Source organism: Myxocyprinus asiaticus, chromosome 21 (assembly GCF_019703515.2).
Source record: "Myxocyprinus asiaticus isolate MX2 ecotype Aquarium Trade chromosome 21, UBuf_Myxa_2, whole genome shotgun sequence".
Lineage (NCBI taxonomy): Eukaryota > Metazoa > Chordata > Actinopteri > Cypriniformes > Catostomidae > Myxocyprinus > Myxocyprinus asiaticus.
Window position 1 is genome coordinate 11837162 of NC_059364.1, and position 23046 is coordinate 11860207.

At 38.4% G+C, this 23046-nt stretch overlaps 1 protein-coding gene across 2 annotated transcripts in view; it reads left to right on the forward strand.

The window, feature by feature from the left end:
• Positions 1–23046, forward strand: part of LOC127411653 (serine/threonine-protein phosphatase 2A 56 kDa regulatory subunit epsilon isoform-like) — a 54760-nt gene that overhangs the window by 26671 nt on the left and 5043 nt on the right. The window contains exons 1-11 of one of the 2 annotated variants that reach the window (XM_051647367.1): positions 2107–2273; positions 7368–7564; positions 13577–13678; positions 14546–14638; positions 16675–16805; positions 16915–16974; positions 17636–17744; positions 17864–17917; positions 18042–18092; positions 18260–18379; positions 22703–22830. In XM_051647367.1, the coding sequence (XP_051503327.1) occupies positions 2240–2273; positions 7368–7564; positions 13577–13678; positions 14546–14638; positions 16675–16805; positions 16915–16974; positions 17636–17744; positions 17864–17917; positions 18042–18092; positions 18260–18379; positions 22703–22830 (1079 nt within the window). In that variant the 5' untranslated portion in view covers positions 2107–2239. Of the gene's footprint in view, positions 1–2106; positions 2274–7367; positions 7565–13576; positions 13679–14545; positions 14639–16674; positions 16806–16914; positions 16975–17635; positions 17745–17863; positions 17918–18041; positions 18093–18259; positions 18380–22702; positions 22831–23046 lie in introns of those variants that run through there. The other variant, XM_051647366.1, reaches the window with a different exon arrangement.

Sequence of the window (23046 nt, forward strand, 5' to 3'; positions counted from 1 at the left end):
TGCACCCAAAACTGAAGTAAACTTTGAAGTAAAAGTATAAGCTCGATCTTGGGATTTTATGACATAATATTGGGATTGTTCTAATGAAGATCACAATTAATCGAATAAGTCAATATTTATACCACACACTACTGATGGTTGGACATAGAGAAACAGTAAGTATGTAAGCCGGTACTTGATTTTATGAATATAAAAAGTCTAGCATGTTAGGCTCTATTGGCTGATGTTTTTGGTTACACTGGCAGAAAAATGAGTTTTTTTCAGAGGTAGAGAATATTATTACATTTTGGAGAAATATTATGAACAAACTTTTTTTGTTGTTTAGCATAATGTACACTGATGAACAGTCCTCAAAAACACCAGGGGTAAAACAGTCAATGCTGGTTTTCTTTAACATGTAGCGTATATTCGTGTATTCCAATTATGTCTTCAAAAATTATATCTCTATATTTTAGCCTATTGATGATATTCAATATACAGTATATCTCGATAATTATGTATTTGCTCTAAAATGACTCAAAAGTTTTTTTTTTTTTGTTTTTTTTTTTTTTTTTAATCAGGGGAACCATCATTTCATCCAAACAGCCATTGTAGCCAAATAGATAAAATATTTTAAAGACATTAAATAAAAATCGAATAATTTGTTTTTCATTAAATAAACGCAAGGGAGAATGAAATTCAATCATTTTCATTGATATGCACTTTATATTTATATTTCGTACACAATGATACATAGTAGCTTAATAAAAAGCACTATTTACTTTCAAATATTATTACTGTGCAAAGCTACTTCACTGACTTATTTTTGAAACCCTGGTTGAACATTGCATAATACCAAATTATTACTGTGGGACACGTCAGGTTGATTATTATAATATAATGCTGAATTATTATTATTATTCTGATTATTAGATTTGCGTTATACAAAAGTAATATATTTCTGTCCTGTTTACTTCATCTTCACCTGGGGGCTTTTATTATGACACCAAAAGTGCTGTCGTATTTACTTAAACTTCACAAGGAGCTTTTATTTAGACACAGAAAATGTGTATTTGACAGTTTACAATGTTCTGCATTTCCTGAAATGCTGTAATCTCCTTTTTTTCTGTTAACATGTGCTGCGTTTGTAAATTTGTATAATAACTTGTAACTGTTACTAATGTTTGCAATTGCACGAATGCTTGAAACTGCATTACTTTGATTTCACAATGCACATGAACTGATCTGAGAGCGCCGCCATGCGCATCACTGGTTTGTTCTGACCATGTTTATCTGTCTTTAAATCACAGCTTTTTGTGGATTAATAATCACATATGACCAACTTGCCATTTTGATGTTATTTTGTTTAATTGTGCAGCGCTGAAGGATCATGAAATTAGTCTAATGATGTGCTCTTTATGAAACTTAATGGCCAAAAAAAAAACATTAAAATCATCGCGATATTCATGATAATGGTCAATTTTACATCGTCAGCAAAATTATCTCGATTATATCGTTAATATTCTATATATCGCCCAGCCCTAATTCCAATTTGTATTACTAAATTAGACAATTATATATACTGTCATCATATGGTCCCATCTTCCACTGCGCACACTGCATATGTAATTGGTAGCTTGAATCTATGGTAACTTACGGTTTCAGGTCTGTCCACACAAAAAATGGCTTCCTTTTAAATGTCAGTTCTCTGCATTGCTACTGTGTGTGTGCACGCATTAAATGCATACAGTACATTTTCTTCTCTGGATCTATGAAAGTCACCTGATAATCCCACCTGTTGGAACAACTCGCACACACACACACACACACACACACTTGCGCATACTCTGCCTATGTCTATGTAAGTAACTAGTCACACAACCTCTGTAATCAGTACACTCTCTCTGTGCTTTTAAGCACACACACTAACAGTAATCCAAGACCACCATTCCATTAAAGTGGGGTTTTCCCCTCTGAGGTTTTTAAACAGTGTGTATTGGTGTGTATGTTGCTGTGTATGCGTGTTGTGTGTGTGATAAACCAGCACATGCCCGTCACCTTATATGAACGTGATGCTGCTTCCTGGAGATCTTCTTCCACAGACCCTTTAATGTCTCAGAGGAAACATCTGCTGATCTTCTGTTTATTACTCTTCAGACTTTCTACTAAAATGTATCCAATTCCTTCAAACCTTCTTAATGGACAGTTAAACTGATGGCAACAAGAAAGCATTCTGGACACAAATGGAAATTAACGGCAAATGATTGAGTCAACGGAGGAAAAAAACTTTCTGTGTAAGTACGTCTAAGTTTAGTAACGCAGTTTCAGAGAAGCTCAGGATTTAGCGTGTTGAACAACATATGGTTTTGTCTTGTGTGTGTGACGACTAGAGAAAAGCACGTGAATGTAATGTCTGACAGAGTTGTGTTGCTGTCTTATTTTTCTCTCTTGCCGCTGTTTTCTGCCGCCTTGTGGACCTTCAGCTGTCTGTAGTTTGTGTTGTTTTTTGCACTCTATAGTTTAGGGTAGGGGTCGGCAACCTTTTTGTCATGTAGTGCCATTTTTTTGTTTCCGTGTTATTGGCCGTGTTTTCATGAGCTGAATGGGAGGCTCAGATTTTTGAACCCCACGATGTGTTTATGTTTACTCTTTTAATCATTTAACGTAGTTTTGAGAGTCACCATTAGTGTGGTTTAAAGAGGTGTGTGCTGGGTTGAAAATCTCAAGGATTGATTGCAGTGTCTTCTTATTTACATCACGTGTTGTTCTGTAAGCAAAAAGAAACCAATAAAACATGAAAATCCTGGCTGTCATCTGTTCAGTCACGCAGTGCGACTGAAGCAAGGCAGCAAGGCAGACACGTTTACACTGAAAGTGAAGCGCTGCCTGAATTGATCTACACTGCCAGCTCCTGCTGTGCGAATATATTCAGCTGGGTTGAATAACTTGCGCAAATATATAGATTGACATGCAGGTCAAGGGTCTTCATATAAATATAAATAGCTTCTCTCTCACTGTTGCTTGCCTCTCTCTCACTGTTGCTTGTGTGCCAGTGATTACCCCTCCGGCACGCGTGCCGTAGGTTGCCGATCCCTGGTTTAAGGTGTTGAATGGAAGTCTCTGTGGTATTGGTGTGGTTTCAGGGAAAGTTGATCTGCCAAACAACATTTAGACCCCGTTTACACCTGGTATTATGATTCACCTCGGGTGATCCGATCATGTGGTCAGGTGAGAAATATCACTGTTTACACCTGGTCACTTAAATGCATCTCCTGTGACCACTTGTGTTTGGATTTGGAGGGGAGGGTCTCTGTTTCATGATGACATACAGTTGTACTCAAAAGTTTGCATACCCTGGCAGAAATTGTGAAATTTTGGCATTGATTTTGAAAATATGACTGATCATGCAAAAAAACTATCTTTTATTTAAGAATAGTGATCATATGAAGCCATTTATTATCACATAGTTGTTTGGCTCCTTTTTAAATCATAATGGTAACAGAAATCACCCAAATGGCCCTGATCAAAAGTTTACATACCCTTGAATGTTTGGCCTTGTTACAGACACACAAGGTGACATACACAGGTTTAAATTGCAATTAAAGATTAATTTCCCACACCTGTGGCTTTTAAAATTGCAATTAGTGTCTGTGTATAAATAGTCAATGAGTTTGTTAGCTCTCACGTGGATGCACTGAGCAAGCTAGATACTGAGCCATGGGGAGCAGAAAAGAACTGTTAAAAGACCTGTGTAACAAGGTAATGGAACTTTATAAAGAAGGAAAAGGATATAAAAAGATATCCAAAGCCTTGAAAATGCCAGTCAGTATGGTTCAATCACTTATTAAGAAGTGGAACATTTGGGGATCTCTTGATACCAAGCCAAGGTCAGGTAGACCAAGAAAGATTTCAGCCACAACTGCCAGAAGAATTATTCGGGATACAAAGAAAAACCCACAGGTAACCTCAGGAGAAATACAGGCTGCTCTGGAAAAAGATGGTGTGGTTGTTTCAAGGAGCACATTATGACGATACTTGAACAAAAATGAGCTGCATGGTCAAGTTGCCAGAAAGAAGCCAATGCCACAAAAAAGCCCGGTTACAATATGCCCGACAACACCTTGACACGCCTCACAGCTTCTGGCACACTGTAATTTGGAGTGACGAGACCAAAATAGAGCTTTATGGTCACAACCATAAACGCTATGTTTGGAGACGGGTCAACAAGTATTGTGCTCCTTGAAACAACCACACCGTCTTTTTGCAGAGCAGCCTGTATTTCTCCTGAGGTTACCTGTGGGTTCTTCTTTGTATCCCGAACAATTCTTCTGGCAGTTGTGGCTGAAATCTTTCTTGGTCTACCTGACCTTGGCTTTGTTTTATGTTAAATTTTGTTTGAATTTTTTAAACAATTTAGTATGAGATATACATAAAAACAGAAGAAATCAGGATGGGGGCAAATTCTTTTTCACAGCACTGTACCCATTATTTTTGTGGATTACCTGTTAGGCGCTTCAGGTGTTCGTGCTTCTCATCTGTGTTGATATCAGACACACTAAAAAAAATCCGCAAAGCTCTCATGAATGTGTATGTATCTGCTTTTTTAACTTTTCAGATCAGACGGTTATTTCCTTTTAAAGCCTCTTGTAATCGGCAAACTTTAAACTCTTGTTTTAGCACAGCAGTTGGTTGACAGGTGAGGGTTGGCATACACATACAGGACGGATTAGTGTTTACACCTCAGATGCGATGTGGTCACGTGTTTTTGACCGCATTTGTATGTGGTTTTTGTGATCCGATCACAAAACATTTTAGACCCCATTTAGACCTGTATTTAGCGCTGACCACATGTGATTGGATAACCCTAAATGCATCTTAATACCAGGTGGAATCTGTGTCTTAGCTAGTCGGATCTGTCTTAGTTCTGTATTCTTCTGTAAGGTTGTGGACCTCTGGTGGTTTAGAATTCCAGGCTTGTACGTTCAGCAGGTTTAAGGTCACTTGCTTTTTGTATGATAAAGACTCACTTGTCCATGGCTAGGTTCAGGAATGGAATATTAGGCATTGTGCTACATAGTTTTAGCATTTACCTCATTTCAGTGCATGTTTATTTCAGCAAGTGGCGTCCAGTTATTCTCTCAAAAATAAAAGTTAGCTTAGTCCATTTTAATCAAAGTTAGTGTGAAAATGTCTCGTAACAGTATGGTCAGTTCATAAGTGAAGGAGATACAGCTGATATTCAACCGTTTCAGTCACATGATTTTTTTCCTCACAGCCACCATATTTCTGACCATCAACCAGGGAAAACAATGTTGGTGAATGGCAAAACACCCAAGAATTGAGATCAAGAAAAACAACAATCATTATAGTGCTTTGTCATTTATTGCTACAATCATCACACAGGCCTACCTCTGTTACATTGCACAGTCTGGATGTTATAAATTTAACATAATCTTTAGTGAATTTCTACTTTTTTTGTATCTGACTCGATTATGTTATAAATGTAATTGACACAGATAATGACAACTAACAAGCTTTTGGCTAAACCAACAAGTGTTCTATCCCCTGCTCTTTATTGCTGCTTGACTTTGGCAAAGTGAAGTCATGTAACTTGAAAGATCTAGCTTTATTGAATGGAAAAAATAACATTTCTTATAGGGAACAGCAGTGTCACTTTTTCAAGCTTTATAAATAAAAACACAAGTTTTGCCTAGTTTTGCCATATTCCACAGTGCAGCAAATAGTGCAGCACACTGAAGGTATATGAGGTTTTTGTCACAAATATGGTGGTGCGGTCATACAATGATGTCACATGAAACAGATAAATTACTTCAGGTTCATTCATCACTCTGAAAATTGAAGGTCAAGCACATTGCATTGTGGAATAAAGTACCCAACATCTGCTGCAGTAAGGGATTTTAAGCACTGAAGGATATAGAAATTTATAGGCCTACATTTAGGAAAATGTGGTAGGTCTTCAGGTTTGCATAAAAAAACATTCTATGCAGTGTACATATTATATACAGCAGGAATAGTAGGATAAGATTAGTGTGGTAGTATGCTGTTCCAAACATAGCCCATGTCTTTGAGATTTGAGGCCATCTATTTGCTAGTTTACGCCTAAAAGTTGACAAAACTATCTTTTTGTCAGTTTAAAATTTTAAGGTCTTTCACTTCCAGGAAAACAGACCACAAATATTTATTACTTCGACCGCAGGCCGCTATGATGTCTGTGTTTTGAAACTGATGAAATGTTTTTCTTATTGCTGTAGAAACATGATGGTTCAGAAGCTCACAGTTGGTTATACGGTCCCAACTGCCCCAACCAAGCTAAACCAGGTTCCAGTAAGCAAACCAGAACATAGAATTGCTTCGAAATCATTGTGCCGTTTTGTCAGCAAATTGATTTTGAATTCTGGAAAGTCTAGGTTCCTCGCTCATCCAGTTCTGCCTGATTGTGAATATTTTAACACATGTGAGTCCAATCTACTGCATAATTGATGGATAACTCTGTCCAGTGTGACGTCTGATCCTCACATCCACAAATCTCTCCTCAATACAGAGACAGAGAACAATTGGATTCACAAGAATGTTCTTAAGAAAAAAAATAAAATTCTTAGGATAAATTATAAGAACTTCGTTAGAATGTGCAGTTCTTGAAAAATTCTTAAGTTCTCAAATATTCTCTTAAGAGTAAAATGACAGGCTTTGACTATCTGATCATACTAGCCTGCTCATAAGGTTGCCTTTTCTAATACAACAAATTCAATACTTCAAAAATGGTAAATCGTAATGATAAATTTTGAGGAATGTTGATGTCTTGAGACAATTACTGCAAGGCAAAACTTCTGCTTGGGAAGCATGATAATTATATCAGGTCAGAAAGTAAGAGGCGGGCATAGGAAAGGGTGGTGGAGGACAGTCTCAGCTTTCTAATGAATAATTATGTTTCTATGAACTAAAGATCACGGAGATAGAGCGTTATGCAGTGCATACGTTTGAAATGACTAGAATGATTGGTCACTACATTAACAAGCTTTAAAACAACATTTATTGTTTGAATTTCATGATAACATTTACGTGGTTTAAAAGCTGAAAAAAAAAAAAAACATTAAACACAAAACAGTCAAAAACATGTTTTGGTCTAAAATATTTTTTACTTTTTTTCCTAAGTTAGAAATTAAGAAGAAAATCGTAGTTATGAAGAATTTTCTTAACATTTTATGAATCCAGCCAATATCAAGTTAGTTTTGATATTGTATGGAAGTGCAGAAAAATAGTTCTATTCAAGTGTTTTTGTGAAGACACCCATTTCAATGTTCCTCTTTGTGAAGTTTCAGCAAGACTATTTTTGAACTTTTGTTTTGTGTATGTCTGTTTGTGTGTAGACGTCTCTGCTCAGGAGCAGCCGGAGTTGTTCCTGAAAAAACTTCAGCAGTGTTGTGCTGTGTTTGATTTCATGGACACTCTGTCAGACCTGAAGATGAAAGAATACAAGCGCTCAACCCTCAACGAGCTTGTCGATTATGTCACAGTCAGCCGAGGATACCTCACAGAACAGGCTTACCCTGAGGTTGTCAAAATGGTGAGTACAAACACACACACTTAAGGGGGTCGCACAACTGACGCGTCTGGTGAGAGAAATGCACATTAGGGTTGTGCCGACAGACGATAATCTCGGGGATCGACGATGGTCAGAGTGATCTTCAATAACTGATGCCTTTGTCTATGTCAAGACGATATTTGGCTCGTTTTTCCAATTAATGTATACAATTATAATTATTATTATTATTATTAGGCTATTATTATTATCAAATTAATATTACAAATAATTTGCCTGTAGACACATAGACACGTGCGTGAAGAAACACACTTTATTATATTTTTAAGAACAGATGACAGAAAAGCCGTTTATGCGCATGTATGACACGCTGTTTGTACGGAGGTGTGCGGTCTCATGGAACATGCGCATGTAAAAGATTCTCACTCTTTCTTTGTTTCTGTCTTCTGAATTATTTTTGCAAGAACAGTATCATCTATGAATGCTGCAAATGACCTCAGACATCTCAGCTCAGGAGGTGCTTTGAGTTCAATTCGCTTTATTTCCACAGAGCAGTTCATTGTGACCACAACTCTGCAGCCTATATATCTGTGATTAAAGCATAAAATAATACGCGTTCACCTCGAACCATGATTTATATTTCAGTGATTATTATCCTCATTATAATTATTATTTTTATATTTATAATTGTTTTTAAATCTTAATATGTATTAGTAATTTTCTGTCTGTTGTCATAGACTGATACTTGCCGGACGGTAAATGGAAAGGTGGTTACTTATACATTTTTTGATCACTACATTATTTTAATTTTTTTTCCATTTCGTTTGGAGTGCAGTTTTAATTTAGTTTTAAATTTTTTTTGTTTTTTAAATAATTGAATTTAATTTTCAATGCAAAATCACTATTTACCTGGACAACGAATTACCTGACCGGTAGAAAATGCACAGACGAAGTAGGTTCTTTGCCAGAGAGATGTTGTCCTTCACAACTGTTGTAAAGCCATCTTTCAAAAATTGGAACAACACACATTTTAATTGCATTTTTTTCCAGTTTCATATTAATTTTTAGTTAAAATAAATAAAAAATAAAGTTCAAAGTTTGAAATCAAGGGCTGTGTCTCGTTTGGAAGGCTGCGTCCTCCGGAGGTCGCATTTGTCGGCCGTATACGTCATCGAGGCTGTCTCTTTTCAGAAAAGTGAGTAGGACACTTCGAATGCAGCCTTCTTTCTCGGGAATTCGGAGGATGCATGAGGTGTATCCTTTGTGGGCACTCACAACCCACAATTCTTTGCTTCAACGGAAATGTCTAAAAAAAAATGATGCCAATTTACCCGTAAATATGATGTTCAAACACAAGTAATGTTAATTCCCAAGTTGAAGTACCTCAGTAGATGGTTGCAGAGTATATAATATGTATAATTATATTAATATATAATTAAAATAAAGTATTAGACTTAAAGTACACCTGTAAAATCTATTTTCTTTTCTCTTTACATCATTATAACTCTCCTAAAATGTACCTCATACATTCCCTTCTAAAGGGACTTTGTTCCCTTCTCACTCAAAGCGCTGGTGCTTGTTAAAGAGTGGTGTGCTGTCATCGCAACCATGTTACGTTCCATTTCCGTTTGTCCTACGAAGGCTGTCTTGTTTAAACGAGACTTGTTTAAAGAAGGACGCTCGGTATACCTCAGCCTTCAAAGGACGAATCCAACCTAGCATGCAGCCTTCCAAACGAGACACAGCCAAGGTGTCTTGCTTTATTGTGTAGGCTTAACCCTAACCCTGCTTAACGAAAATTACCCCATAGTACCACCTACTGTCCAACCAGCGGTAATACCGGTGTTCGTTGGTTTCCTGTGGAGTTTATTTTTCTGCGACCGATCAAAACTTGATCGACCAAGACTCTTCTCATCAACTAACCTTTGGTCGACTATTAGGGGGCAGCCCTGTCTGCCATCTGAACCGCATCTGATATGCCCTGTGTTTGATGCCTGTACCGTGTCCTAGCCGCAACGCGATGCAGCGTGGCGTTTCTCGTCCGGTGTGTGACCGCCTTGATTCTGGGAAACACATAATCTATCTGTGAGTAGAATTCATACTTTTGCCTCTGCACTAATTGGTCTAAAGAGAATTTTATGTTGGATATCAATAATCTATGTACTCTCACTAAGCTAGATTTTGATCGTCAGCATAAAGTCTAGTCCATATTAGGGATGCACGATATATCGACGGACGAACTGGGAAAATGTAAATATTATTATCGCACTGATAATGGAGTTACTGGCATTATTTTAGCTGATAATTTGATATGGTTTATTTGCTTGAGTCTGAGAATCTCTGACTGCCTGTGGCTTCTCTTCAGGCAGAGACTCGGGCAGTCTCAAACAACAATACGTGTGCGCGCACAGCATGTCGGACAGTAAGATACAGGCTAGTAGTGATGGGAAGATTGGATCATTTTACTGACTTGAATCTTTGAGTCTCGTTCAGCAAAATGAGTCATTTAGTTAATTTCATTCATTTGAGAAGAATTAAATTAAAATGTTACATTTTCAATAGCCAAATCCCTCCAACACGTCTACTAAAACTGATAATGCAGCCAAGGACAAATGATGAGAAACAGAAAGATTAGTTCACTTCTGGAATGTACTTGTCCGAGTCGTTCGTTCTTTTGTCACTGTGACAAAAGAACGAACGACTCGGACCAGAAGACTCGAGAGGTGAACTAACCATTTCTCTTTCCTATGTGAGCAATACATAGCGTATACGGCTGTCACGTGACAAAAGAACGAACAACTCGGACCAGAAGAATTGAGAGGTGAACTAATAATTTCTGTTTCCTGTACAGCGCCTACGTGGTTTTCACGTAACAAACGAACGGAGGATGCGCAATGCACATGCGCGGCTAACACAAAATTAACGAATCACTCTCTGAGACTACTCGTTCTACTGAGTCACATAAAAGATTCTTTCAAAATGAACGAATCATTCATGAACAACCCATCACTACAGGCTAGTGTTGCCAGCCAAGCTTATATCGCTCTGTGAGGATTATTTCAACATCTCTGCTCTTTGTTTTGTTGTTTTGTAGTTTCAATCGGGAACATCTGCTGTAAGTAACGACATGCCATTTCACATTATCTGTTTGTTTCATGACGCAATAAACGAAAATGCGACAAAACATGTTTGTATGTTACTTGGGACAATAATTTTTGCATATTACTTCATGAAACATAAACAGAATATGAAAAATATCACATCGTTACTTGCAGCAAAGCACTGCAATTAAAACAAGACCAAACACAGTGTAACAAGGTGCATAGATCTTAAAATAATTCTCACAGTGACTCGAGATGTCTAAAAATACAGTTTGTGAGTAAAACTATGTCCTTGTTGTACTTCACGAGTTGAGACTTTTCTAACTTTATGACTCATGGCTATAGTATTTGATCTTTGATGTTTTTACCTATTCCCATTATGACTGTGATCACATTTCATAAGTTATACAATGGACCTGTCACAGATGAGCACTGTTACAAGTGTCTGTAAATGAGAGGTGCATATACACAATGAGTGCACATACATAACGCACACAAACCACTGCTGCACTCGCAGTCCGGCTCTAGCATAAATATTACACCATGTATACAGAGATATGGGTTTGCATTTTTTGTTTTGTTGTTTAATGTTTGTTATTTATATGTAATTTATGTAATTATGTAATTAATGTTTATGTAATTTATCGTCTCATTTTATTTTAATGGTAGAGTTGTAGCTCATTAAAATAAGGGCATTGTAGTCTCTGCAAACGGTTGTCAGTACCCAATACCAAAGAAATTGTGGTCAGAGCATAAGTAATATCCGAAGAACTGATTATTTCACAGACATCAGAAAATAAAGCTAATAAACAATTCTGCTCATGGATATCCAGAATACTGGCTAATGAATGCCTTAAAACTCAGATTTGTTTTATTTGGTGGTTGACCTACACTGGCGGCCAAAAGTTTGGAATAATGTACAGATTTTGCTCTTATGGAAATAAATTGGTACTTTATTCACCAAAGTGGCATTCAGCTGATCACAATGTGTAGTCAGGATATTAATAACATGAAAAATTACTATTACATTTTTTTTTTTTATGTTCAGAACTTCTTAAACTACTTCAAAGTGTTCTCATCAAAAAATCCACGTGCAGCAATGACAACTTTGCAGATCCTTGGCATTCTAGCTGTCAGTTTGTCCAGATACTCAGGTGACATTTCACCCCACGCTTCCTGTAGCACTTGCCATAGATGTGGCTGTCTTGTCGGGCACTTCTCATGCACCTTACAGTCTATATATCCCACAAAAGCTCAATGGGGTTAAGATCCATAACACTCTTTTCCAATTATCTGTTGTCCAATGTCTGTGTTTCTTTGCCCACTCTTACCTTTTGTTTTTCTGTTTCAAAAGTGGCTTTTTCTTTGCAATTCTTCCCATAAGGCCTGCACCCCTGAGTCTTCTCTTTATTGTTGTACATGTCATGGCCACATTTACAGGTGTGTGTGTGTGTGTGTGTGTATGTTCAGGCAGAGGAGGTTCTTGAGAGTATTGTCTTTGACAATGTGAGTTTTTGCTATTTGAGTACCCTGGTCACTCTCTCCTTGTGTACACCTCCTGTCTGATTTGTTTGTTTTGGCATGTTTGCGCACGTGAATGTGTGTGTTTGTCTGTCTGTGTGTTTTTGGGAGTTTGTACACACACACACTCTGTCTGACCCTCTTGGTATATGTGTTTTATTCTCAAAGAGTTCTCATCAAAAAAATCCATGTGCAGCAATGACAGCTTTGCCGGTCCTTGGCATTCTAGCTGTCAGTTTGTCCAGATACTCAGGTGACATTTCACCCCACACTTCCTGTAGCACTTGCCATAGATGTGGCTGTCTTGTTGGGCACTTCTCATGCACCTCACAGTCTAGCTGATCCCACAAAAGCTCAATGGAGTTCAGATCCATAACACTCTTTTCCAATTATCTGTTGTCCAATGTCTGTGTTTCTTTGCCCACTCTAACCTTTTCTTTTTGTTTTTCTGTTTCAAAAGTGGCTTTTTCTTTGCAATTCTTCCCATAAGGCCTGCACCACTGAGTCTTTTCTTTACTGTTGTACATGAAACTGGGGTTGAGTGGGTAGAATTCAATGAAGCTGTCAGCTGAGGACATGTGCGGCATCTATTTCTCAAACTAGATACTCTGATGTACTTATCCTCTTGCTTAGTTGTACATCTGGCCTTCCACATCTCTTTCTGTCCTTGTTAGAGCCAGTTGTCCTTTGTCTTTGAAGACTGTAGTGTACACCTTTGCATGAAATCTTCAGTTGTTTGGCAGTTTCAAGCATTGTATAGCCTTCATTCCTCAAAAAAATGATTGACTGACGAGTTTCTAGAGAAAACTGTTTCTTTTTTGCCATTTTTGACCTAATTTTGACCTTAAGACATGCCAGTCTATTGCACACTGTGGCAACTCAAAAACAAACACAAAGACAATGTTAATCTTCATTTAACGAACCAAATAGCTTTCAACTGTGTTTGATATAATGGCAAGTGATTTTCTAGTACCAAATTAGCAATTTAGCATGATTACTCAAGGATAAGGTGTTGGAGTGATGGCTGCTGGAAATGGGGCCTGTCTAGATTTGATCAAAAATGACTTTTTTCAAATAGTGATGGTGCTGTTTTTACATCAGTAATGTCCTGACTATACTTTGTGATCATTTGAATGCCACTTTGGTGAATTAAAGTACCAATTTCCTTCAGAAACAGCAAAATCTGTACATTATTCCAAACTTTTGGCCGCCACTGTATATGGTTTTTTCAAAGACCAAATGCTATTTTTAAATTATGTTCAATGCTGATATACACAATACAAAATTGCTGAAATTGAGAAAGCTCTTGCAATTTTTATGTTAAATATGTATCAGAGTCAGTCTTTTTTTATGTGCAGCTAGAGGCTTGTGATTACTGTTCATGTGTTACATTTCTCTCTCTTTCTCCTCTCAGGTATCCTATAATATATTCCGAACTCTTCCGCCCAGTGACAGTAATGAGTTTGACCCAGAGGAGGATGAACCCACTCTAGAGGCCTCATGGCCACATTTACAGGTGGGTGTGTGTATGTTCAGGCAGAGGAGGTTCTTGAGAGTATTGTCTTTGAGAATGTGAGTTTTTGCTATTTGAGTACCCTGGTCACTCTCTCCTTGTGTACACCTCCTGTCTGATTTGTTTGTTTCGGCATGTCTCCGCACGTGAGTGTGCGTGTTTGTCTGTCTCTGTGTTTTTGGGAGTTTGTACACACACACAACTCACTCTGTCTGACCCTCTCGGTATGTGGGTTTTATTTATTCTTTGATTTATTTATTTTTTTATTGCTATATACAACTCACAAAATAACATTTAACCAAATACAAAATAAATAAATAAAACATTTAACCAAATGCGGACAAAGACATAGACAGCTAGATAGCATAAAATGTAATTTATGTCAAGTTTAAGTGTATTAACCTTTTCCTTTTTGGTTCTGCTCTCCCCCCACCCCACCTACCCACGCTCTCTATGTGTTTGTGTGTGTGTGTGTACTCACTGTGTGCTTCCAGGACTCCTTTAGAAATTAGATGCATTTCCCAAGGAGAATGTTCCTGGTAAAAGTTTTTTCTTTCATTACGTTACCAATCCCTGCTTTCGTCTTCCTTTCTGAAAAATAAGTGTGAGAATCTAAAAGACAAAGATCCAAATTTGAAAGCCACATTCCGAAACATGTTCCTTTTTTTTTTTTTTTTACCTCAACATTTTACGATTGCAATAACCCTGTGATGGCAGTAGCGGTGTGTCCTGTGACTGTGACCTCGGCTGAACTGTGACCTTTGACCCTTTCCAGTGTCCATTTATCTACTTTAAATGCACGCTGGGTTTAAAGGACACCACTAAGTAACAAACCACTCTTGTTCTCTCTCTTTCTCTGCTCTATTTCAGCTGGTGTATGAGTTCTTCATTCGTTTTTTGGAGAGTCAGGAGTTTCAACCAAGCATTGCCAAAAAGTACATAGACCAGAAATTTGTCTTACAGGTGAGCATGCACTCTTTAAAACACATGTGTGGTTGTTTACTCCATCTCATCTTCTTTTTCACCAACATTTGTTTATCTCCAGGGGCGGTTCTAGGGTCAGTGGATATTCGGGTCTTAGCCTAGACCTCTTTGGATACATATGGGGCCATCCTTTGATGAAATATCAAAATATAATGCAATTTAGAATTTAATACACATTGTGCTTTTAATGCTATGTACTTTAAAACATGATTTAAATAATACACTATTTCTGTACCTTTCGTCTTTCCGCTGTTAGATGCACATTTTGTACAATTGACAGTTTGAAACCTATTAAAGATTCATCGGGTGTTTTAAGTTAGTTTAAAGGCTACCAGGCTGTAAGTTTGCGAGGTTAATGGCATTTTGTCTTAAGAGTTTTGCAAAAAATGCAAGTGTCCTGGCTTGTGACTTAAAGTTAGCAAATTCCTCGAGCACATCTGTATATATTACTCTTTTGTTTTCAGGGTTATATATCTTAATATTTGGTACTTACTGCATCTTGATGGATTAACTCTCAACACAGTTTCTAATATCTCACCAAGACAGGCATTTTGACTGTTCAGATTCTACTGACACAGCCACAATTACAAATGCTCTTCTTGCATGCACGCTAATACGCATGAGAGGAAAGCAGCTGCCCAGCTAGACACCGCGTGGGTACTGAATTGAGTCAGTTGAAGCACAGGCTCACCAAAACTGGACAGTAGACGATTGGAAAAATTATCTACTGGTCTGACGAATCTGGATTTCTGCTGTGGCACACAAATGATAGGCCCACTGCGGCCTCAGTTTTCTGTTCTTGGCTGACAGAAGTGGAACCCAACGTGGTCCTCTGCTGTTGTAGCCCATCCGCCTCAAGGTTCGACATGTGCATTCTGAGATGATATTCTGCTCACTACAATTGTACTGAGGGGTTATCTGAGATACCATAGCCTTTCTGTCAGTTCAAACCAGTCTGGCCATTCTCCTCTGATCTCTGTCATTAACAAGCCATTTTTGCCCACAGAACTGCCGCTCACTGGATGTTTTTTTAGTTTTTGCACCGACTGTCTAGAGACTTATGCGTGAAAATCCAAGGAGATCAGCTGTTACAGAAATACTCAAACCTGCCCGTCTGGCACCAACAATCATGCCACGGTCAAAATCACTGAGATCACGTTTTTTCCCCATTCTCGTGGTTGATGTAAACCATTAACTGAAGCTTCTGACCCATATCTGCATGATTTTATGTACTGCACTGCTGCCACACGATTGGCTGATTAGATAATCGCATGGATATTGTTGGTGCCAGACAGGCTGGTAAGTTCCAGTTAATGTTCACATCAAGCATCGGAATGGGGGAAAAATTTGAAATCAGTGATTTAGACCGTGGCATGATTGTTGTTGCCAGACGGGCTGGTTTGAGCATTTCTGTAACTGCTGATCTCCTGGGATTTTCATGCACAACAGTCTCTAGAGTTTACTCAGAATGGTGCCAAAAACAAAAAACATACAGTGAGCGGCAGTTCTGTGGATGGAAACGCCTTGTTGATGAGAGAGATCAATGGAGAATGGCCAGGCTGGTTTGAGCTGACAGAAAGGCTACGGTAGCTCAGATAACCCCTCTGTACAATTGTAGTAAGCAGAATAGCATCTCAGAATGCACAACACATCGAATCTTGAGGCGGATAGGCTACATCAACAGCAGATGACCACGTCTGGCACTTTATTAGGACCATAGTGTTCCTAATAAAGTGCTCAGTGAGTGTGTGTGTGTGTGTGTGTGTGTGTGTGTGTGTGTGTATATATAACTTAATTAAACGTATTAATATTAAAATACTTATTCATATTAAAAATATATGAATAATTAGTGTGAATTAATTGAAGAACTGATACATTTGACATCTCTACAAGATGTAGGCTTTATTGAAAACATTTAGGGTTTAAGCCCAGGTGGTCTACCCCTATCACCGCCTGTGTTTATCTTCTGGTTTTTCTTAATTTTTATCTGCTGTGTCTGTCTGTTTGCTTGTCAGCTGCTGGAGTTGTTTGACAGCGAGGACCCAAGGGAGAGAGATTACCTGAAGACAGTCTTACACAGAATCTACGGCAAATTCCTGGGACTGAGAGCTTTTATACGAAAACAGATTAATAATATTTTTCTACGGTGAGGGAGAAAACTCCTTATATGGACATTTATATAAATATTTGCATGTGCAAGAATGAAGTGCAAACAGTCATCACACCCTCTTTCTTTCTCTCTCTCTCTCTCTCAGTTTTGTTTATGAAACTGAGCACTTCAATGGGGTCGCAGAATTGTTGGAGATTTTGGGCAGGTGAGTTGTGTGATGTTTCTGACTTATTTAAGCTTAAAGGCTGTACGAGTGAGTGTTTTCTGCTGCTGTTATTTATTTTAGAATGAGTAGGAATGTGGCCTCAAAATGCTTGATTTTCGACATGCATGCATTGTTCTTTTTCAACATGCATTCTCTTGATCACCTAAGCATCTGGAGCTTTAATGGGTTAGTTGACCCAAAAATGGAAATTCTGTCATCAAACCTACTATATATGACTGACTTTCTTAAATGGAACACAAAAAAATGTGTTTTGAAGAATGTTCATGCTGCTCTGTTCCATACATTGAAAGCAAAGTGATCAAGGGCTGTTCAGCTCCAAAAATCACCACTATATTCTATTACACACTATGTTCCACGTCTTCTAAAGATGACTTTATGTGAGAAACTGACTGAAATTTAAGTTGTAATTAACTGAAAATCTTGCCCTCTGCCATGTTCTTGTCTTGCTTGCTTTTAAAAGCATGATACTGAGTTTTTTAAGTGTTTAAGGCTGAGAGCTTGTCACTGTACTAATTAGGCAGTTAATGCAGTGAACCAGTCTAACACACTGGCAGATGGGCCTAAACAGCTCAGTACAAACTGACATTGTTTTGACTGTGTAAATTCATTGGTTTTAAGACTTGTGTTTCTCTCCTGTCAGCATCATCAATGGCTTTGCTCTGCCACTGAAGGCTGAGCACAAACAGTTTCTGGTGAAAGTTTTGATTCCCCTTCATACCGTCAGGAGCCTCTCACTCTTCCATGCACAGGTACTGCACATAGTTTGTGCTAAAAGATTAGAATGAATCCCATGTGTGCTAACTAAATGTTATACCTGTATGTACATTGAAGTGTTGTTCAGTTGCATTTGTGTGTGTTGTTTTTGCAGCTGGCATATTGTATTGTACAGTTCCTAGAGAAAGACCCAGCGTTAACAGAACCGGTAAGTACTGTAAACATGTACATAGCCTTACACTTATCCCATCCACCATATATTATTTTCAGTTTGTTGTTTCATCAGTCATGTGTTTTTTTTTGTTTGTTTCCCCCCCCCCCTCTTTTAACAGGTCATCAGAGGTCTGCTGAAATTCTGGCCTAAAACTTGCAGTCAGAAAGAGGTGAGATGACATACCATCTGCTGAATGAGCCTGATCAGCCAGTGTTGAAGAAATCCCAGCATGGGGTTGATCGGTCATGATTTCAGGCCAGTGGAAGTGCTTATGACAGTTTAAGACGCAACTCTGATTCACATGTCTGATGTCTGTATTGATTTTCCTGTGTGTAGGTTATGTACCTAGGAGAGTTGGAGGAGATTCTGGATGTGATTGAGCCCACACAGTTTGTGAAAATCCAGGAGCCTCTCTTCAAACAGATCTCCAGATGTGTCTCCAGCCCTCATTTTCAGGTCTGCACAAACCCACCCTAGTCCAAGTCTGAATTAAAGGGCTTATGGTCTAGACACAGTTATGTGGCCAGAAATCAGCTCGATATGTTGTGCTGCCTTTAAAACAGAATGTACTGAGTAAACCGTATATTATAGTAATGTGAAATTTGGGCTGAAATATGCACTTATACTCGTGGATGGTCAATTTTGCAAAATGGCTATAATTGCAAAGGAATAAGTTAAGAGAGGTGAATAAGTCATTTTCGTGACATTTGGTTCATGTAGCGGACCAATTTTGGTGGCAGTCTACTTACTTTTGTGGTGGTACTATTATAATGATAAACATTAATCAATGGTTATATTAAGACAATTAATGTAGGTAATGTGTATGAATTGTTGCTAAAAACACTGGTAAAAAGACTTAAGTATTTTAGAATGTAAATGATTAAAATATGAGTTTTAAAGTATGGACAAAATGGGTATTTTGTGGTGTTAATTACTGTTTGCAGCAATGTTTACAGGGTTTCCGCGTGTCCTTAAAGTTTTAAAATGTCTTAAAGTCATTTTTCAGAAATGTAAGTTTATCAAAAGTCTTAATTATCATTTAAAGAGGTCTTAAATTTGGGGACATAAAGACCAGAATTGCTATATGGCCTAATGTGATAGTTAAACTTTAAAAGGCTATGATTTAATTTAATAAACATATCGTCTTCGTGCTTTTAATGTGAAAAGCACACTGGGAACTCGAAATTCAGTGTTACCAGTGGCTTAAGAGCGATTTGTAATCAATGAATACCGGATATTTATGACAAGCGATCGCTAATGATCTACTGTTGATGAATATTTACTTTGAAGTGTTTATGTTGTTGTACCTTGTAGATTAATGTAAGAGTGCATATTTTATTTCCCTTATCTGTTTGAATGAGCAGCTGGAAGCAGTGAAGCACAGACATTTCAAAATAAGAGTCCCGGGATTTCTTGTTAATTGTTAAAAGTCTTGTGCGGGGGGACTGGATAGCTCAGCGAGTATTGACGCTGACTACCACCCCTGGAGTCGCGAGTTTGAATCCAGGGCGTGCTGAGTGACTCCAGCCAGGTCTCCTAAGCAACCAAATTGGCCCGGTTGCTAGGGAGGGTAAAGTCACATGGGGTATCCTCCTTGTGGTTGCGATAGTGGTTCTCGCTCTCAATGGGGTGCGTGGTAAGTTGTGCGTGGATCGCGGAGGATAGTATGAGCCTCCCTTGCTGTGAGTCTCCGCGGCGTCATGCACAGCGAGCCACATGATAAGATGTGCGGATTGACTCTCTCAGAAGTGGAGGCAACTGAGACTTGTCCTCCGCCACCCGGATTGAGGTGAGTAACCACGCCACCACGAGGACCTACTAAGTAGTGGGAATTGGGCATTCCAAATTGGGAGAAAAGTGGATTTTAATTGTTTTAAATTTTTATTTTATTTTATTTTTTTAAAGTCTTGCGTATACAGACATTTCATAATAAGAGTCCCAGGCTTGTTAATAGTTGAAAGTCTTGCGTAATGCATCCAATATTTGTTTATCTTCCGGTTATTATTGGTATTTTGGTTGCACAATAATTTAATTCAATTTGGACTCTTGTAGCCTCTGTCTGGCCCACCCTGTCACAGGAAGGAAAGAGAGAATTTTTTCGCGCATTCAGTATATCGGTTTCTAAAAACTATAGTCATTAGTAATTTTCATTTGCACTGATCGCACATGATAGAAACTGAGCATTAAATATTGTAATATGCAGATTAATCCGTTATTGCCTTTCAGCACATTATTATTGTATCCGCAAATTCCTATATAGGTCGACCTCTAATTTGTATGTTTTGATATATTGGTACTAGGGATATCATAAAATATTGTGTGGCAAGATGAGCAAGAGATAGACAGTGGGTGTGGCGTCAAGCCTCGGAGAGTTATTTATTGGAAATAATAAACACAAAATGTCCATAAAAGGAGAAAATAGTGTCCAGGGGGAATGGTGTTCAAAATAAAGGGGGAATCTGGCATCCTCGTGGTGAGACGGGGCTCTGTGAAGGGCAGGGAAGTGTCCGAGGAATGGCCCAAGCCATGAGCGGGGTCCGACGGCCGCACACACTCCCCTCCTGGGTCCGCGGCACTTGGGGTGGCGGCAGCCTGTCTTCCCAGGCCCGCGGCAGGTGAGAGGGGAAGGCAGCCTGGCCTCTAGCCCATCAGCCGTGTCGCATACTGTTGTCTCCCTGCGACACCTCTAACACGCGCCGGGGGTCTGAGGAGTGGGTCCGGTGACGCATCTAATTTGGCCGAACCCTCCCCGCTCTGGTCCTGGGCATGCGAGGATGCCAGTGTGTGCACACATGGAGATTTGAATCTCTGCGTTTTAAAGACAGCGGTGATGAAGCATTATTCACATCAGGTGTGCTTCATCCACCACTGTCAGAGCGAGGCTTATTAATTATGCACCTCTTTGAATTTAATGGAAAACTATGCAACTTGCGCTCTTTGCACTTCAGGATGTTGACGCTGAGCGTCATAAATTGAATTTTAGAATGTGCCATGTCGTACGCTAGACGTGTCCAGTGTGTGGTCCCCTATAATTTACACTGCCGCTCACACTTTATTAATGTTGTGATGAGAAATATGTTTGAAAAGACAAAGACTATTTTGCAATGAGCAGCCCTTTTTATATCTGAAAAAAAAATCCAGATATACACTGGTGGTGAAAAGTTTGGAATAATATACAGATTTAGCTCTTATGAAAAGAAAATGGTACTTTATTCACCAAAGTGGCATTCAACTGATCACTATGTATAGTCAGGACATTAATAACGTGAACATTTACTATTACAATTTGAAAAAAATGTTCGAAACTTCTTAAACTACTTCAAAGAGTTCTCATCAAAAATCCACGTGCAGCAATGACAATTTTGCAGATCCTTGGCATTCTAGCTGTCAGTTTGTCCAGATACTCAGGTGACATTTCACCCCACGCTTCCTGTAGCACTTGCCATAGTCTTGTCGGGCACTTCTCACGCACCTCACAGTCTAGCTGATCCCACAAAAGCTCAATGGGGTTAAGATCCATAACACTCTTTCCCAATTATCTGTTGTCCAATGTCTGTGTTTCTTTGCCCACTCTAACCTTTTCTTTTTGTTTTTCTGTTTCAAAAGTGGCTTTTTCTTTGCAATTCTTCCCATAAAGCCTGCACCCCTGAGTTTTCTCTTTATTGTTGTACATGAAACTGGTGTTGAGCGGGTAGAATTCAATAAAGCTGTCAGCTGAGGACATGTGAGGCATCTATTTCTCAAACTAGAGACTCTGATGTACTTATCCTCTTGTTTAGTTGTACATCTGGCCTTCCACATCTCTTTCTGTCCTTGTTAGAGCCAGTTGTCCTTTGTCTTTGAAGACTGTAGTGTACACCTTGTATGAAATCTTCAGTTTTTTGGCAATTTCAAGCATTGTGTATAGCCTTCATTCCTCAAAACAATGATTGACTGACGAGTTTCTAGAGAAAGCTGTTTCTTTTTTGCCATTTTTGACCTAATAATGACCTTAAGACATGCCAGTCTATTGCACATTGTGGCAACTCAAAAACAAACACAAAGACAATGTTAAGCTTCATTTAATGAACCAAATAGCTTTCAACTGTGTTTGATATAATGGAAAGTGATTTTCTAATACCAAATTAGCAATTTAGCATGATTACTCAAGGATAAGGTGTTGGAGTGATGGCTGCTGGAAATGAGGCCTGTTTAGAGCTGATCAAAAATGACTTTTTTCAAATAGTGATGGTGCTGTTTTTTACATCAGTAATGACCTGACAATACTTTGTGATCAGTTGAATGCCACTTTGTTGAATTTAGTACCAATTTCCTTCCGAAACAGCAAAATCGGTACATTATTCCAAACATTTGGCCACCAGTGTATATCGATAATCATCGGGAAAATCTTCTGATTATCGATGCATGAAAAAGGCATCGATCCCAAGCCTACTTGGTACATAAACCAATTTTAATATGATTAGTATATTTACATGGAAAACATGTCTTGATGATTTTAAACTTGCAGATACTCCATTTTGCTTATAAGCAATTACAAGTTGTAAGGCCTTGTCGAGTGTGTGCCTCAGCCTGTCTAAGTCTGTAATACATGATTTATTTTGAGATTGTCTGGGTTTGTTCTGTATGTACATATGGTATTCATTTTGATTGTTCAGGTCTTAAAATGGTCATAAAGTCTTAAATTTTATTTAAAAAAACTCTGCAGCAACCCTGATTTATGAATCTACTATGGATGTAGGGAGTGGTGGATCTGATGTGTTTTTGTGTATGCTTGTACAGGTAGCTGAGAGAGCTCTGTACTACTGGAATAATGAGTACATCATGAGTCTGATTGAGGAGAACTCTAGCGTGATTCTTCCCATTATGTTCACCAGTCTGTACCGGATCTCCAAAGAGCACTGGAACCCGTAAGTCAAATGACTGAACACTGTCGTAAACACCAGATATTTCACATAAATATTCAGTCTCCAACGAGTATTGAAATCTGTGAGTCCAAAACACATACATAAGGCACTTTTACAGATACAGCTTTTGTTTTAATTTAAATCTGTATTTTTCTTTTTGGAGGTCATGTGTGAACAGAACCTGTTGACAAAATGCCACATAGTCAGCAATATGCCAGC